The sequence below is a fragment of the Alligator sinensis genome, unplaced genomic scaffold, assembly GCF_000455745.1.
Source record: "Alligator sinensis unplaced genomic scaffold, ASM45574v1 scaffold77_1, whole genome shotgun sequence".
NCBI classification, from domain to species: domain Eukaryota; kingdom Metazoa; phylum Chordata; order Crocodylia; family Alligatoridae; genus Alligator; species Alligator sinensis.
Window position 1 is genome coordinate 276,503 of NW_005843102.1, and position 18,933 is coordinate 295,435.

The following is an 18,933-nucleotide window of genomic DNA, read 5'->3' on the forward strand; positions in this document are numbered from 1 at the left end:
GAGTCCAATGGTACTCTTCTGAACAAGTGTTCAGAATAATCACAAACTGCTTATTTCTCCCAGGCAACATATGGAAGACATCATGGATGCACCCCCGCTCAAAACACTGATACCTGATTGACTGTGTCATAGGGTGTGCCTAGAATCTGCAGTGTCTGTATCACCAGAGCTGTAACCAGTGTCGATAACTGCTGGACAGGTCATCATGTGATATGTTCTGTCATGTTCATTTTTGTTGCCCCAAATGGTGTAAACCAAAGAAGCAACCAAGGAGGAGATTCAATATCAAGTGCTAGAAAGACCCTGCTAAAAGTAATCATCTCCAGAAATGTCTCGTTGAGAAACTCTCTAACATCTCAATACCACTGATTACCAGGGATCCTGCTTTTCTCTGATTTAAAAAAAAATCCCAATTTTCAATTAAACAACAAGTAATCTCAAGTCCATATTTTTGTGATTAAAATGAAACACCACTATATCTATCTATCTATATATTAGTCTTGTTTCATTTAAATCACAGGAAAATGTGGATTTGGGGTTACTTTTTTTTCACCAAAAATTTGGGATTTTTTTAAATCAAAGAAAACCAGGATCCGTGCTGACTACTGGGAGAGCCTCAAGAAAGGTATCTGTGAGGTGTGTGAAGAATCGCTAGGCGTCTCCACAAACAAACATCAGAAATGGTTTGAGGTGAACAATAGGGAAATACAAGCTTTCACTGACAGAAAAAAGAGAGTCTTCAGGCCTTGGCAGAATGACATCCGCTCCAAAAAGAAGCAACACACTTATCACCACATTTAAGCTGAGACCCAAAAGAAAATTAGAGAGCAAAAGAAGAAGGACAAAGCAAAAGAAATTCAAAAGGCTGTCAACAGCCACTGCCTCCATGGTTTCTTCAGCACAAACAGAGTTATCTATGGGCCAAGCACACACTGAGCCATCCCTCTGAGATCCAAGGATGTGGCGGGGGGGTGGTCACTCTTTTAAACCAATTTATAAAGCAGGCCCAAACAGCTCCTTCCTCTTGGATCTCTCCCCAGAAAGGTATGGTGGGTCTTTGCCCTGTCCGTATCTATCGCTGATTTAAAATTAATAATCACAAAGAGAACTGCTTACGGTACATGAATAAAACGGTTTATTAATTAACACACTTTGGAAACAACAGTAAAGTTAACTACAAAGTATAAACACACACAGTGAAAATTCTGTGAATCCGAACTTTGTCGAAGAGCAGAGATTCAAAGAAAGATTCATTTATTGAAGGCTCCGCCAGTGTTCAACTCTGTCTCCCCTTTGCCCCAGTACCCAAAGCCTGCCTACTTCTGTGTGGGTTACTGGTCACTTACAGGGCTTCAGGACAGTGATAGCCTGGATCCAATCCCACCTAGGAGGGGCGATACTTACACCGGAACCAGGGGAGCCGCTACCATAGCACTGTCGTGCAACTGACGGGGAGTTGTCAGTGAGCCGACTCCTTCCTGACTCAAGGCAGCCTCAGCAATGGATGAACCCCGGCGATGAGAGGAATCTCAGCTCCACGCTGTGGTCCCGCTCGTGTTCCGCCTTTCACCCAATCACTCACTTCATCCAATCTATCATATCCTTCCTGTCACTTCTTTCTCTCCTCACACTCACATACGCACCTTCACACACACCAAGCTCAAGCGTGCCCAGTCACACACACGGAGCCGTCAATCAAAATGAGGTTTTATACAGGTAGTGCACTCCACTCACAAGGCTCTGCACTCAGCACGCAGGCGCGCACACGGCACTCTATTCAGGGCCTTTGCAGGTAGCTGACCTCACTCTGCAGAGGGTGGGTCCAGTAGAGGTCATCTGCTGACCTACTTAACATAGAGTTTCATGATCCAGGCCTGAATTTGCTCTCAACAGATGGAACAGCACCTCACCATCAACCCACAGTGGAAGGAGCACTTGCAAGAGGTTCTGGATCAAGATTCCAGTGCCAAAGACAATACTGTGGAAACCATATTACAACACCCTATTAAGGACTGCCTTGTAGAACCAAGAGGCCTTGAAAGCTATTAAGCAGATGAAGAACAACAAAGCATGTGAGACTGAAGGAATATTAGCTGAAATTTATAAGCGGGGTGGGAAAAATCTCTCTCTTCAACTACGTCTCACTATTATGAAAATCTGGAAACATGAACAGATTTTCTGTGACTTGAGAGAGGCCAGAATCATTACCATATTCAAGAAAAGAGAATTCTTTTGCAGCAATTACCATATTATGGTACTCCTGTTCATAGCTAGGAAGATCCTTGCCTGCAATCTCCTTAATAAACTCACTTTCCTTAATGAGGAGATTCTACCCAAGTCCCAATGTGGTTTTAGATCACTCAGGGGTACAAAAGAATTGCTAGGCAGCTGCAGGAGAAATGCCAGGAGCAAAACCAAGATCTTTGACATGGCTTTTATTGGCCTAAGGTCTTTTCTTCAATCAACATAGAGGCCCTCTGGAAGATCCTGTTAAGATTTAGATACTTGTCAAAATTTTTTACCATTACCACACTTCTTCCTGAGAGCAGCTGCCTGGCAACCATCTTAAGCAATGGCTTGGAAACGCACTCTTTCACTATTAGAACTCAAGTCAAGCAAGGGTGTGTGGTTGCACCAGCACTCTTTTCCATCTATATTGTAGCTATTCTGCATCTCGTTGCTGATAGACTTCCATCTGGAGTCAGCATCTAGTATTGCACAGACAGGAATCGCTTTAATATCAGTTACATTCCAAATCCAAGATAACCAAGACCTGCATAACTGATCTTCATTATGCTGACAGTTGTCACATGTGCCCACTCATTTGACGAGTTTTAGGTCACTCTTTGCTGTTTCCATGAAGTGTATGAAATGCTTGGACTTTCGGTCAGCTTTCTAGCCCAAACTGTCTAGCTGTTCCTCTTTGTATTACAATTAGAGCTCAATCTTAGGAGAACGCTGAGCATTTCCGCTACCAGAATAGGCACCAGTCCCAAACAGTAAACCTAGATGACAATATTCAACACTGGATAAAATCTGCCAGTGCTGCATTTGGACATCTCCAAAATTGAGTCTTTGATTATGATATCAGAAGCCAAACCAAGCTTATTGTCTACGAAGCTGTTGTCATTCCTACTCTGGTATATGGGTATGAAACCTGGACAATATATCAGTACCACCTGAAAGCTTTGGGATGTTACCATCGCTGATATGTTTGGAAAATCATCCATATCAACTGGAAGGACTGAAGAATAAATATCAGCGTTTTGACTCCAGCAAGCACTATCAGCCTTGAAGCCATGTTTATGCAGCACGATCTTCATTGGACAAGACATGTCATAAGGATGCCTGACAACCAAATCCCAAGCAGGTCCTGAACCCCCAACTCACTGATGATCACTGCTCTAGAAGCAGGCAAAAGAGATTCCAGGTCACTTTGAAGGCTAATATGAAGAAATGCAATATTAACATCGATACCTGGGAGACTTGAGCACTGAATCATCCCCAGTGGCATTCTGTATGGTCATTTCTAGCAAACCCATCTCACTATGAAAGTATATAGATGACAGAGATAAAGGAAAAGAGCTGTAACCCACTGTTACCAGGGTCTAGTCCTTCCTTCCAGAACTATTTGCTATGTTGGCAGCCAAACACGTGGGTCACATATCGGCTTCCTCAGTCACCTAAGGACTCACTAGTGGCTTCTCTATCTATTGGAAGTCTGTCCTTCTTGTACTGAGGGACTGCTGATGATGACAGTGGTTCCCAACCTTTATAGACTTGAGGCACCCCTGCATAAATTTTGTGAATTGTTACCCCATTTCAAAAACTAATTTATTTGTTATAGTACATATCTCCTTACGGAGGGGTTGGGGGAAGGTAGAAGAACAGCTGGCAGGGAAGAGCCTACAGTGAAGTGAGTTGTGGGAAGACAAGCAGCTGGAAGGGAAGAGCCTGCAGTCATCCCCTCAAACTTATCTTGCCTATCTCCTCTCTTTCTGCAGCACCCTTCAAAGACTGTCATAGCATAACACCCTGGTTGAGAATCACTGCTCTAGTGGGATGATTCCTGTATTTCAGATGCATCCTTGCCTGAAATAGATACAAAGGTGTTCCTTTCATGACTAGGTGTCTCTTTAAAGTTGCAGTGAATTTCAGAATTAACCACATCAGTACCAGAATTTGTCCCACACTCTCTTTAAAAGACTAAAACAATCTAGAGGTCAGAAAGGCTTTTAAGTTTCCCAGCATTTAACTCTGCGTCTGGTAATTGTTTCTCTTAACAATATTAACAAAGTGCAAGGTTTACATTAGCAAAATGGCTTTAAGAACAGTCATAATAGAGAAATTGTATATGACAGGAATATAATGATGATGTTTAGCATAAGGAGTTCTAGTTCTTGAGTTGTTTGCAAAGAATGAGTTGTGCAGTCATGCAGCTGTTTCTCAACATCATTTTTCATGGTTGCTATGCTTGTAAGCAGAACTATTTGCATGATCATTTTTTGTCTATCTTCCCAAAATGCTTTAAAAGGGGTTCTACTAGCCAGAGCCCATCCATTCTTAAATAATGGAACCTAGCCATAGGAAAGAAAAGTTTCTCACCGGAAATGTATATGAGAAATGTATATTCAGAGCCTTATTTTTATTTCCGAACAAGTCACACTATACGGATTAGTAGCCAACCTTTGGTTCCTCTGTTAGCCACGGAGGTCTGAAAATAAAAGGAAAGAATGTAGTGCTCTCAAGATTTACAGCATTATTCAGTAGGGGATGGGCTGACCTTCCTTCACTGACAGGTCTAAATTGGAATGACTACCAGTTCTAGCTGGGTGGATCCAAGCCAGTAGTTTTTAAGGTAAGAAATTCTCCTTTTTCAAAGCACAAGAGGAAAGTAAATGATGATGATCATATGGTAAATCTCTGCCATAAGGCTGCAAGGTGGTGTTAATGTAGTTATTTTGGTTAGTAGATTTGATTTCAATGATTGGTATTTATAATAATATTACAATTGAAAATAAAATGTCCACTGCTCTAAGAAAACAAAATAATATGATGCATTAAGAGTAATTCTAGTGCATTGCTCCCTTTTAAGGGGGGTGTATTAGATAGGCTTAAAAATAAAGTGAACTAATTTCTTATGCTAGCCACTCCACAGACAGTGTGTCTAGATGAGTATTGTGTTATACATTATTGTGTCATATGATAACAGCACCATGTTTTCCTGTCATTTTCACAACTCTTTCCTGGCTGAAGTGATACACAAGCAACACTGAGTAGTAATCACATTGTCCCGTTCACTTTCAAGAGAGAAGCGGACCTCATCCAGAAACTTTCCAGCAGGCTACAGTAAGCTTAACTGTCTGTTAGCCATTGTCAAATATTTCCATATCAGCAAAAGTGGCATCTATGAACTAATAGAATTTTTCTCAGTGATGCAGTCATTCCATGAGTTATTTCTGTATAGTAATAATTATATCACATTTCAATACTGGTTTTAAAAATTATTTAAAATATATTCTGATGTTTATACTTAATGATGTGCTCATGTCACTGTTTCCTGTTCTCTCACTGATATCTGGCACTGGCTGAGGAAGTATGTTTTTCAGAAAACAGTCTGCCTTTTTAGAAGGGTTATTAAATTTACTAACTCAAAGATTTTGATATTACTCCATAAAGTTTGAATCAAAACAAAAGCCTAAAATATCTATCCCTGATAGGTTGGGTGAATGGGTCTGGCTGCATGGTCCCCTTCAAACAAAGATGAGTGTGGTGGTCTACGGATTTATGCCTGGGGCCAGAGTAACAGATCAGAAGGACTCCATTATTTTGGACAGGGTTGGTCTGAATCTAAATTACCCTGGCATAAATTTGAGGGCAAAATTATAGAATTGGAGCATTCATTCATAGAGTAGAAAAGTAGGACTGGAAGGGACCCAAGAATGTCATGTAGCACAGCCCCCTTCCCAAGGCAGGCATTTCCTGCTTAAACTGCCCCAGCCAAATGATTCTCTTATTGGCTCTTGAAAGCTTCTAATGAAGAAGATATCATATCTCTAGGTCAGTGATTCTCACCCAGGGTGCTGCAGCACCCTGAGGTGCCATAAGATCCTTTGTCAGGTTCCATGCAATGTTAGCACTGTTAGGTCTGCACACATGATTCACAAGATAAACTCGGCGATTTCAAATAGGAAGTTATAGTGTTAGAAACATTCTGACCTGTTGTAGTCTTTCTAAGTTCTTTGCAACAGAAGAATTGTTCTGTTATTTTTTTTGTGTAGTCAAAAAAAGAGAGAAAACTAACAGCTGACATTTTCTGAGAGGTGCCTCAACTCTAAGGAGGAACCACTGCTCTAGGTAATATGCTCCAGTGCTTAACAACTTTCATAATTAGAAGTTCTTGCTAATACTTAATTTAAATCTTCCTTGTTCCAGTCTAAGGCTATTACTTCTTGTTCTGTCCCCTGTGGACACAGAAAACAATTGATCACCTTCCTCTTTATAATAATCCTTTTGTACATAAAGAATGATTCTGTCTGTCAAAAGAAAATGTTGGAACTTCTAAAGGCTTTATCCAGCCCTGTTGAAGTTGGTTGGAAACATTTCTTGGCTGTGAATGTGTGTTTGGATCAGGCTCTGAGAGCTGTGACACATTCTGCACCGTTACCTGGGCATTGCGGAGATCTCTTTGAAAATTTGTTAATACTATCAAAAGCCAAAATCAGCCTAAATGGAGATTCTGTCATTTCTTGATGAAGAAAGGAATGGGCTTTTGTTTTTGAGATTTACTGGTTGAGGGATGCTGAATGTATTAAAAACAGATGATGAGAATAAATGTCAGAATGATGTACAAATAGCAAATAAGAGGTATTATACCTGGAACAGAAATTCCTATTATTTTGTTAGCCTGGTTATTGCAAGGGAGAAATTTTTCTTGGGATTCTGTCAAAATTTCGTCAGGGAGCTGATACTTTAAAACCACTAGAAATTATTGCACCTTTGCTGCTAAAAAGTCCACCCCGCTTCTGTGAAATGTAAAATAGGGTTACTGTTTTATTAGTGTTGGTTAGCTCCCACTTATACAGATTATTTTATAAAGACCACAATTCAGCAAAAAGCCTAAAGAAATTTTGCACTGTTCAAATAAATGATCTAGATTTGTTAGCCAAATCATAAACCTAATTTTATTTTGGAACGGTAAACAATACAGAAGTCCTTATTAAGCCAGAGATCTTGGCATGAAAGCCTTTTTTTTCTATGAATTTACCTTCGTCATTTATTTGACTTACCAGCCTGTTCATCACAAAATGGTTTTTCATATGCTATTTTGTACAGTATCTTTTTACCAAGGTTTGGAACAAGTAAATTTGGAATATATTTTTAGTAATATCATTGCAAGTGGAAGCCTTAAAGAGTGACTTCCTCATGGATCTTAGATTAGTCCTGTTTGTAAAGTACAGTTTGTATGTTGAATTCTCAAACAATGCACAATCTGTGTTTTATATACCCACTGTAGTGCTGAGTCCCTTTTCCTCTGAAATTCGCAAGCACCACTTAGCTAAAGGACACAAAGTAGATCATTGAAGATGTAGACAGTTTGCCTAGCCATTTTTTCTTCTGGTCTTGATCTGTTACATAGGGTCTTATTCCTAATGGCTAAGTTTTGCTTGAAATTTTCTACCATCTTTCTGTTTGCCCCCACAGGACTTTTTTCATGTGAAAAGTTTTTAAAGCATTAATATCCCTATGGACAGGATGCTAATAGTAGGGATTAAAGAAAAAAATATAACAGTGAATAATAAAGCAACAATTATCATATCTAAAACCCAAATATCTTTGTGGTTAGGCTTTTGAAATCTTGTGTGCTGTGTAGATACAACGAGCTTCCTTGTAAGAATCTGGCTTGCCAAACTTATTAGCAGCTTCACATCCTGAATTTGGGTGGCATTGTCCTTGGCCTAGTTGTGGTACCGGATTTAAATATCCTGTGGGTCTGCTGCCAACCTGGATACACAACCATTTTTCTTTCTTTAGAAAGAAAGAATAATTATCTTACTTGATGTTCCTACTTCCTGCAATATAGCTGCCATTATAAGCAACTGTCTGTTATAAGACCCATATATTGGTGTTTTCCAGATATAACAGTGGTTACATAAAGTATCAGCCTCATCATCTGTTCAAACCCCATGGGATTTAGACATCTCTAATAATTTTTGGTTCAACATTCTCACCTGGGATTTTCAAGGATACTGAAGGAAATTAAAAGTTCAAATCCCAGAGAGGTCAATGGGAGTTGGACACCAGAATCCTGAGGGCCCTTTGAAAACTCCATCTTTAAATTGTTTGAGGATAAGAATATTAATCAAGCTCTACTTGTATATATATTAAAAGTTATTTTGCTGTTAGTGTATGCTATTTAACCTTAAAACCCCCCACCAAGTGGTTTTGGGTTATTCCTTGGATGCTTCTTGTTGTTCTAAAATATATATGTCCTGCAGATGAAATGGCTTTGTACCTACATTCTTAGCCTTAGATAACTTTGATTTGCATAATCAGAAAACAAAAGGGAAAAAGGGTAAGAGAAGACTAATTTAGTACTAATTGTGAATGATTGAACTCTGATTGGCACACAGGAGCAAGGACGCAGGAACTGGGCATTAACTATTTCTCACTTTATCTGAGTATCGTACTCCAGAGTTGCTCTTTTACTGTTCAGCAATCTAATTCCTTAAGGCAACATTTAAATATTTTCAGTCTAATTTGGGCTTGTCTGTGTTAGGGTTTTTTTCACTGGTGTAGCTATATCATTGCAGACCAACCCATAAATGCATGGTGCTGATGGGATTTACACTGGTATGACTGAACTTAGTTTTATACCAGTGCAGAGCACTCACTGATGCTTGAGATTTGCACTCTTGTGCAGATTCACCAATGTAGAAATCCCTAATGTATGAAAGTCGTACATTATCTTTCTCTTTAAGAAATTCTACTATAAAAACTTACATAAATCACTCTGTGCTTCTCACAGGAAAACTTCAACATTGTCTTCTATCACTTTGCCTAAATTAAAATAATCTTTATGAAACTTTTTTAGCCAAATGACCATTTCATGTGGACATTTGGAAAGGTGACTGAAGCTCTGATGGCAACTGAGAATATATTTTTTAATGAAAAAGGAAATTAAATCAAGCAACAATGTAATGAAACTTGTATGAGTACTGTTAGTATTTATGACCAGAACCTATTCTTTTGGGATTCATGCTCCAGATTTACACCAGATTCAGTACATTGGACTTCCCATCTGTAGGAAGACAGGCAGAGCCTGGACTGTACCTTCATCCTTTCTCTTAGTCTTCTGCCCTGCAGATTGAGTTAACATTCAGATAAGGTCTAGAAAAGAAAAGGATTTTCTTTTTCACAGGAAATTCTGAGAGTTTTATTTATATTTTATGTTTTGGAATGGACCTCCCCCCCTCAAATTTTCTATGCAACAACATTTAAAAATTCATTTTGGGTTGGTGGAATTGTTCTGTTTCTGCATGTTTAGTACTTTTATGATATAAAGTAAAAGAAATCAACATGAAAAGGCCTTTTGAAATGAAAAATCAAAACATTTTGTTCAGAAAATGATGATGATGAATTCTTCAGCCTCATTCAAATGCCTTCTTTCTTCCCTCCCTCTGAAACAAAATTTGGTGAAATTGAGACATTTCCATGGGATGTTTCTGACCAGCTCTACTCCCCCACGTTGCAGCGACAATATAAGATCCTAGGAAAGTAGGTCTCAAATGGACCTTATGAGGTCATCTAGTCCAGCATGAGTTTCCATCAACAGGTTTTCTCTTCATTGCCCTGGATGGCTATTTATCAACCTCTCTTTTTGTTACTCTGGCTAAGAAGAGTATGCAGGAGATGCTATGTTTTAATGCCCTTTCTGAGCAGTGGTTCACCCCTACTAGCTTCTTCCAGAAAAAGTGGAACTATTTTCTGATTACTGACAAGTCAAAATGTGAAACCAGCAAGGCAGGAACTAATTATTGTCACTCTGCTGTCTAGGTGGACTGCCTTTTATATTCAGTAAAAGCAGTGGGCAAAGTCAGAAGGCTTTCTATTCTATTCTTAGTTTTAGTTGTTCTTTTTAAAAAAAAAAAATGCCTCTTTTCTTCTATTTCCTTGATTTCATTCCTTGCTTATTGTTAATTTAATTCTATCCAAAACTAAATTAATGCAGCTATTTTAGTTGTGGGATTAAACACACAGGAATTGAGGAATGCTGAATAATGAAGAAAACTTCTGCTTCTTGCAGGCTTTTGTGTGCCTAATGGAGGATACCTCTGCCTTTAAAAGTCTAAAATTCCAGTGAAACCTAAAAGAGTTTAGGATTAGGCCCATTATAACATCAGACAAGGTGTCATTTGCTGCTGCTGGCTGATGGCATTCTCTTGTATTTATCAGCATAAACTGGAATAAAGTGTAATATATTGGCTCCTTTGGCTGGTAACAAGACATTTTAAACGTCTGATCAGATGTCTAGTCCTTGTTATTGTTCATTTGACCAAATGCTGGAAATGTCCGTTGCTTTGTCATATGCCCAAATGAAACAAATATGATTAGCGATTAGTTTGACAGAAAATCCCTTGCTTATGTGGTTTATACAAATAACGGTGGTTTAATAAATCCATGATGCTGATGCCTCTCAGTAGGTCCATCTACATGTGTGTTTTAGTGTGGATTTGACTAATTAGCTCCGCAGTAAAGCAGCTCCATCTACATGTGTGCCGATATTAGGGTGCAGTAAATTAATTAACTCTGCTGTAAGATAGTCCTGTCAGGGACAGTACTATTTTATGGCAGAGTAACTAAGTGCAATGAAATGCACGTGTAGATGGTGACAGGGTGGGTGGGGCACAAGTGTGCTAAAGTGTGGGGCTGCCTGCCACCTAGCCATACGGCTCCATGCTTTTGGCACGGTCATGCCCCAGCCAGCCCCGATGCTGCTGCCTGGAGCCTAGGGCTAACCTACCCCATGCCTGCTACCTGCCTGGGCCTGCTCTGCCCTGGTTGAAAGTGCTGTGGTCCTGGGTGCTTGTGTAGACGCTGTGCCTAGGAGCAGCACACACTGGCTCAAAGTGCTCCGGAGTTTATTGCTTTGCCTTAATTGCATGTGTAGATGTACCCAGTGAGAGCTGGCTTTTTATTAATGCTACTTAAAGCAGGAGCCCAGTCCCTAGCATAGTTTATGACAAAACAAGTGCTAATCAACGATTAATGTATGAGATTCACTGGAAACTTTCACAGATTTTTTAAGGTAAGCACTGTTATTTAGTAGGAAAAAAGTGTTGAAAATACATAGGAATAAGTAATAGGAAGCACCTTAAAATAACTGGAAATCTGTTACTTTTCTACTCTAAACCATAGATACCACTATACTCCTTACACAGAGAAGCTCCTGTTGAGGTTAGTGGGAGCAATCTGTGCCCACGGACTTCAGGATCAGGCACTTTGTCAGGAATCACTTTTCAAGAAGCTTGTGGGCTGGTAGTTTCTTGAGTTATGATTAATTTGTATTTTATAAATGTAAAAGAAATTAATGGCTCTTCATGCATTTTTTTCAACTGAAGGAAGACATTTATGCCATATTTGAAATAAATTGCAAATTTTCATTAAGATCAATATGGTCTCCATAAAACTCCTGCTAAAATCCCTGTGTGTCATGGCCAGTACAAGTAATACAGTCAGTCACTATAGAGTGTAATGCTGCATTCACTGCAGAGAAGTGGAAATGGCACATGTAGCTTTGTATATAAGGGACTGGGAAGTACTCTTCAAACTGTTGATTCTGCATGCTATTCTGAGTCCATCTATGAGCCTATTGCATTTTTGTGCAAAAGTAGAAAGTAACTGTGTAGGAGAGTGATTAGAATGACTCTAATATAAGAGATATGTTGAGCCTTATACCGCAGCTGAGAAAACTTAAAGTAATGTGAAGCTGTGAGCTAATGTATTTAATTTTCAATCTAATATTATCCCTCAATCTTGCACTCCTAACCAGAGTCCACCTTGGAATCATTGTTGCTATAGTCTATATGAACCCCTCTCTTCTAATGTTTAATCAAGTGCTGCTGAAAAGAGAAAGTTACAAACTATTTAAAATGTGGAAAAATTGCTTCCCAATATTTTTGACAGAGAGAGACTGAGAACACACAGCATTGAATCATCAGGAAAATTGAAGATTTCCCCTGAACAACATTGGGATTTTACTGCAGAGGACTTGAAAGACCTTGGAGAAATTGGACGAGGCGCTTATGGTTCTGTCAACAAAATGGTCCACAAACCAAGTGGGCAAATTATGGCAGTTAAAGTAGGTGATGCCCATAATTATGTTTGTACTTCAATCCATTAAAGAAGGAAGCATGATGGAGAATTAATGTTCATCCATCTATCACTCATCTACTGTTCTGTTCTATTTCTTGCTAGTATAAAGGCTGCTTTTGCTGAAATTACAGTGTATAATGGGCATATATGCCAAGTGATTTGTGAAGCTTTTTTAACTTGCTTGTGCCCTTTAAAAACTGACTTTCTCTTAGGAATCAACTGATTTGGGGGGCTCGGATGACTCTGGAGACTCATAATGGGATATGAAGCTTTTCACCTCTAGGTCACTGGTTCACATCCAGCCTAGGTCAGTTGTAAGCGCATATTAACATCCAGTGGTTGTTTGGTGTCCTTTGTAAAATGAGATAGTGTTTTGAGATTGGTTCCTACTGGGTATGTGCCAATGGCTCAGTTACAGACAACCTCACCGGAAGGAAACAGGAGCAGAGTGGGTATGTTTTAGAAAGTAAACTGCTGTGACTCTTGTAGTGATTTATTAGTACAGAATACCTTGCATTGTGCTACCCAGGCTGAACTAGTTTTGTGGAGGGCAGGTTGTCAGTTTCCTGTACTATCTATTTGGTACCTTACACCAGCAACAAATTCACTTAAAAAAGTAAATCTCATTTTCCTAACTTGGTGTAATCTAAATAAATCTTTGACTTTGCCGTGACAGAGGTACTTGTTGAGGGTTTTGGAAGGAACAGTAACTGCCCAGTTGAGTAAAGGTGACTGATGGAGTTTCACTTTGAAGGCTTAGCGTACACTGTTTTTTGTCGGTGGCTGGATATAGTAAATGACATCAGACTTTTATCTCTAGTTATAAATACAAAATAGTGATGCATGCTCTAATACCTTCAATGGAGGAGAAGTGACCTCTGAACTCCCTAGGACCATGTGTCACCCTTGTAAACCTATTCTGTTGTCTTTCTTTGGGATACTCTCTGAACTCCCACATTAGAGGCTTTGCCGAGGTTAGAGCTAATTTGTGAAGGCTCTGATGCTGACAATCATTTTATATTGCAGAGACGGTGATGAAGCTAAACTGATTCAGATTTGTCTGTGCTTTTCACAGGTAGAGCTAGATGCCCCTAGAGTCCTCAGAAGCTTTCTTCTGACTTCCCTAGATACCGGGTGACCTTCTGACAGCAAAGGGATGGCTGTTCGGGCCATCCTGAGTTATTTGAAGGGACATAGTGGAGCAGTGCCTGGACAGGGCTTGCTGCTGCTCCAACACTCCCAGCCTCAGCAAGCCCAATGAATAGGAGATGGAAGAAGCAACTGTAGTGTTCTGCAAGCCACTCTTTGTCCTTGGGCTTAGTTGGAGGATATGTACCATAATCCTCTGCCACCAGCCTGGCAGTGAGGCATTATGCTGACATTCCCTGCATGTGGAGGATGGACTGGGTCCAACTTTTTAGAAGAAAGTTTTCTGTGTTTTTGTAGTGATTGAAACTTAACATATACAAGGAAAAATAGCTCCCCTGTGGGTCTTGGCTGCTGTCCTGCAGGTCTTGACTGCCAGCTGCTACCCCTTACCCCTCTCTGGGTCTCAGGTGCTGCCTGCTGTCTTCTTCCCATACCTTTTCCCTTGGGCATGCAGAGTTTAACCAGAAGTACTATTTTCTTGGGTGAGTTTTTAGGAGTCAGGGAGTCTGTTTACACATATTGGAAGGGGAGGAACAGCAGGGAGACAGGGTCCAAGGGGATATAAAAAGGATTAAATTAAGCAAAGAAAAATGTGGGTGGAATAATGTCTGTGATTTCTCAGACTGAAAGTTTTACCCCAGCATGGGGCTGGTAGTCTGACTGGCATAGTCCCTTGGGGTGTTTTAAGGACAAACTGATCCTGAACTAGCTGCTGAAAAGATGTACTAGATGTGGCCCCTTTCTCTGATTTCTGTGGCTCTTTGCGCAGACTGGGTTATAATTGCTTTGGCCCAGCTCCACCCCAGTCTCACCTGTGGGTGCTCTGTGATCTGTTTTGATTATATTTACCCTCTTCACCTTCCAAGATTCCTTTCTCTCCCTCTCTCCCACTCCCCCTCTCTAGCCTACATTGTACTGCTTGCTGATGGTACTGTCTCACCTTGAACTCCCGGTGTCTTGCCTCTGTGCAAGGATAGAAAAGTTCCCCTAGGCCTCTTCTCTCTTAATCTCCAGGTATATGTATGTGATGCCCAACTGTGATCCTTTTCTTCTCCTCATTCTGTATCATCCCCTTCTTTCTTCAAAAGTAGGTCAAAGAGCGGGGCAGCAGGAAAGCAGCTGCCATGGAAGCAGTTATTTGTACCACTGTGAAGCTAAATAGCTTGGTAGGTTCCATGGTGTGCTACCAGGGAGTGCCAGTGATGTAAGTGCAGGGAGACCTCCATGACAGTTTAGTGTATGGTGACCAAAATAAAAGGAGGGTGGAGGGGAAAAAGGAAGAAGAGCATGTCGGAGGAAAAAGGGTAAGAAAAAGAAAGTCAAATGAAAAAGACACATGTGTGGGTTCTCTAGATTTCCCCCCTTAAAGCAGAATTTTCTTCCAAAGCTTGCAAGGTTTCCAAAACAAATAAAAAGAAAATACACTACCAGCAAATGGTTTTCCAGAATGATCAGAGAGATTTAGGTTTCTCTCCCTCCTTTTAATCAGTAAACAGTAAAAGACAACACTGCAAATCTCATTTAACTAGAAACAAAACTCTCTTCCTGGATATTTATCTGGTGTGGTAGGCCAGCTAGAAAGGGAAGAAAATAAATCTTGTACAGTACTGGTTCTGACCAAGATGAGTGGTGGGGTTCAACACTCATTTGTGTATGGATTCCAGGCCTTTCTGGCAGAATTCAACTTCTCGTTTTCCTAAAAAGAAATCCATCCTTATATGTTCATTTGCCTGTGTCATCAGTGCTACTTGCACTTTGCTGCATTTACAATTTCAGGCAGTGCCTTTTGACTTTGTCTTTTGTTCCTTGTTTTTCATAAGCCCGTGGGATTTCTTATAGCCAGTCTACGATCCGAAGTTCTTAGGTGACTTGTTGATAGACCAGCCCTACAAGAGGTATCTTTGAATTCTGATCTTTCTGACTGTTCAAGTTCCTTAGATCTTCTTTAGAGGTTTCGTCAGCTATTTTTAGAAGGATGCCTTAGGATCTGGTCTGTCTATATGGGATTCTCTTGATTCTAGTCCAAAGAACTTAAAATTTGTATTTATTCTAAGATCACCTCAAGTACTTGTCCTCCAGGGTCTCCATTTACATTGTGTGACACTGACTGGATGTAGTGGCTTTTCCATAGTGCTTATAAACCTCTTCATGTTACAGAACATCCAGTCAGTCACTGGACTTGCCAGAGTTGGGAACCAGTTGATCTTCTATATCACTGACGGAGCTAAGATAGGTCTCATTTAGTTCAAGTTAAATGGTTGTCTCAGGCAGGTTGATGGAGTAAGTTCTTTGACTTTACATGCAGGTAAGAAAATTGATCTCTGTACCCTTATGTTTGATTTTGGATTGGTTGCTATTAGTGTGAAATCAAGAGAAGAGCCTCTGTGAAATACCTGTACTCTTGTACTGAAATAAAGAAGCACAGGTTAAAAATACTGAATGAAACTGGAACAGGAAGTTGTGTATTGTAAATAAACACTACAATAATAAAGATATTTCTCAAACCCTCATTAAGATCTGTCTGCTTTGAGTTGCTCACAACATATGGCATATAATACTTAAAATAACCTATATTTGAGCTAACAAACAATCTACAGGTCAACAGACTAAGCAGGTGCCAATTTGAAACATGCAAATGAAAACTATATCTTTGGGTCTTTGAGCAGTTAATAGAAGTGAGGGGTCAGGAATGCATATTCTCTTGGATTCTTAAACCTGTCAGTTCAGCATCCTTGAACTTTCTGGAGTAAGAGAAGCTATTATTCCAGAATCCTTAAACTTCCCAACCCTTGAGATCCAGAGATTTTATCTTCTGGAGCATAACTTTTTAGGAGACCTCATGGCTTTCCTGCTTAAAAAATATCTACAAGTTTGAGCTTTCCTTAAGATTCAGAGTAACTGATATTCACGGCAGTCCTGAAAGGAAAAGAAATGCTATCCCAGCAAGGGATGTACTGGGATTCTTTTTAGCTTTAAGCCTTGGTGTTAAGTGGCTTGGTGCAGTTTCCTTTTTAGTTGTTTTTGGCAGCATCATATTTGGTAGTTCTTTTGGTAGTTCTTCATCAGGGTCAAGAGACCCTGTCAAGAAACTGGAAGAATGAGATAGACTTCAAGAAATCTCCAAAACTTCTTCTTTGGTAAACAGAACAAAACAAAACAAGCCCCCCAAAAACTCCCTGTTAGAAGTTGGAGGACCTCTTTAAAGTGTAGTTTTTCCCTGGATAAGTTGATTCTCAGGTCCCACTAGAATTTTCTGACCTTCACTACTGATCACTTGCACTGTTCTGTTTATTTTCTTTCCTTGTGTGTCCTTCCCCAACTAGGAGAGTCGTGTATACTTTAGATGAGGTCAGGCTATCTAATATGTGTTTATACAGATTAATTCTTGAAGAAGATCCGAGGCTGTTTCTGGATTGTTTGAGAAATCTAAGAATGGGTGCAAGGCATCAACATCTATATTTTTCAAATGGACTAATTCAGTAGCTTCTCGGCCTACAAATTGTTCATAAAAGATTACTCTCCTTCAGTAAATGCTCACTCAGGCATGTAGCCATTTCCTGTGCAGAGCAGCAAAATGTACCATTCAAGCAATTTTGTGTAATAACTACCTGGTCTTCGGTCTATTTATGCTGTCCTCCAACCTATAAACAGTTGCTTTAAGTTTTCTTCCCATTTGTAGAAACTGGTTTCTATGTTGAGTGCCTCCCAAATATTTACTTATCTATCAGTAAGTTTTCCTTCTCTTAAGTGAGACCTTACCCAAGATGTCACCAATATTGTATTAAAATCCACATTTAGAGGAAATATCTTGATCTTTCCTTTTATATGATGTAGAGCATTCCTACAGGAAGATAAAGAAGTCTTCTTATTTACTTATATTAGGATCCAGCTTTGCTGTAAACATTTATTTCCACTTTTGTATAAAACATAAATAAGCAATCCTGCATGGGGATGGTTAGCTATGGTAATGTTTATTAACCACTGTTTATAGTTTTACTCCTCAGCTTGGCTGGGTGTTAGGAGTCAGTTCTCTGACCAGCTCTCCCTACGGGCACTACTTTGAAAGCAGAGTAAAAAATAAAGATGGGGTAGAGTCTTTATGCTTGGAAGTTGAGACGATAGAGTTCAGTTGTAGTGGATCAAGAAAAAATAATGTGTCGATAAGTAAATCTTAGCTCTGGAAGCAGCAAGTTATGTCAAAGATTCTGCTCACCCAGTAGTCTTATGGATTGATTGAAGGCATCACAGTGCACCCCAGTCCTAAAAGGCAGGCCCAGTATGACTGGTGGACTGATGGCACTTCAGATCCTTGCAATCATGCGCTACCTTGGTGTGAGCGTTTTTATGATCTTTGTCTCCATTGTTAGCTGAGGTGGCTGTAGAAGGCCAGAATAGCACAGGTTTTCCTTCAGTTTACAGGTTTCCTTCAATTTATGTGTTGCATGTGTTCCCGGAGAACACTGCATAAATCAAATTCCCGTAAAGCAAACCCACTTTAAAATGCAACAAATATAGATAGGTTCCCATGGCGGTGAGGGACGGAGGGAGTGAGGCTGGGACTAGGGGAGGGGTGCCGCTCCCAGGGTAGTACAAGGCAGCAAAGCAGAGGGAACAGAGCGGCACTCAGCCCAGCCCCGGCTGTAGCGGCCCCGGGAGTGGCTGGTGCCAGCTGCTTGCAGTCGCTGGGCTGCACCGTGTTCCACCTGCCCCCTGTGCCTGGCCTCCGCTTGTCCCCACTCACCTCTGCTCCTCGCATAAGAGTGAATTTACTTCGCATATAACGAATTATGGGTATAAATAAGCTCATCGCATAAGAGTGAAGTCTCATATAAAGAACCTGCATAAATCGAGGGAAACCTGTAGTGTGTTTGCTTTTGATTAATTGGAAAATGCAGCTCTATTTATTGTTTGCTATTCAGCACAGTTAAATATTTTAATTTGTATGTTAAGACTGGGTGAAGTTCCTTCTTTCTGGACTTCTGCTTCTCAGTTATTACCTCTGTAGTGCTGAGACCTATCTGTGCCACATGAGGTAGCTGACCTCTGTTGATACTGCATTAGAGTATTCTGGGGACTCCTGCTTTGATATAAGTGGTTATTGTCCTGAGTTTGTCTGCGGCAGTGTGCCACTGGAAGTACTGTCAGAAGTTCTCTGCAAAGTGACTGATTCAGATGAAGGCAAGCAGGAAAGTGTTAAAATGAAACTTTCCTTAAATTTACTGTTATAAAGATTTTTTTCCCCCATACCACTGGACTTACTGGCCAAGTGCCAAAAGTGCAAGAGAATATGCTGTACGTGCTGGGACTCTGCATTGAACTGGACTTTTTATGTCATTATGGTCCCAAATGGCATGTTTAGGCTGTGGGATTTTCTTGTGACTTCTGTCCACTCCACTTCTTGCATTTGAG

The 18,933-nt window shown here is 40.1% G+C and overlaps 1 protein-coding gene across 1 annotated transcript in view; it reads left to right on the forward strand.

The window, feature by feature from the left end:
- The window catches only part of MAP2K4 (mitogen-activated protein kinase kinase 4), a 155,890-nt gene that overhangs the window by 67,808 nt on the left and 69,149 nt on the right, over positions 1–18,933 (forward strand). The window contains exons 4-5 of the mRNA XM_025193803.1: positions 5,257–5,349; positions 12,187–12,361. Coding sequence (XP_025049588.1) covers positions 5,257–5,349; positions 12,187–12,361 — 268 coding nt within the window. The remainder of the gene's footprint in view (positions 1–5,256; positions 5,350–12,186; positions 12,362–18,933) is intronic.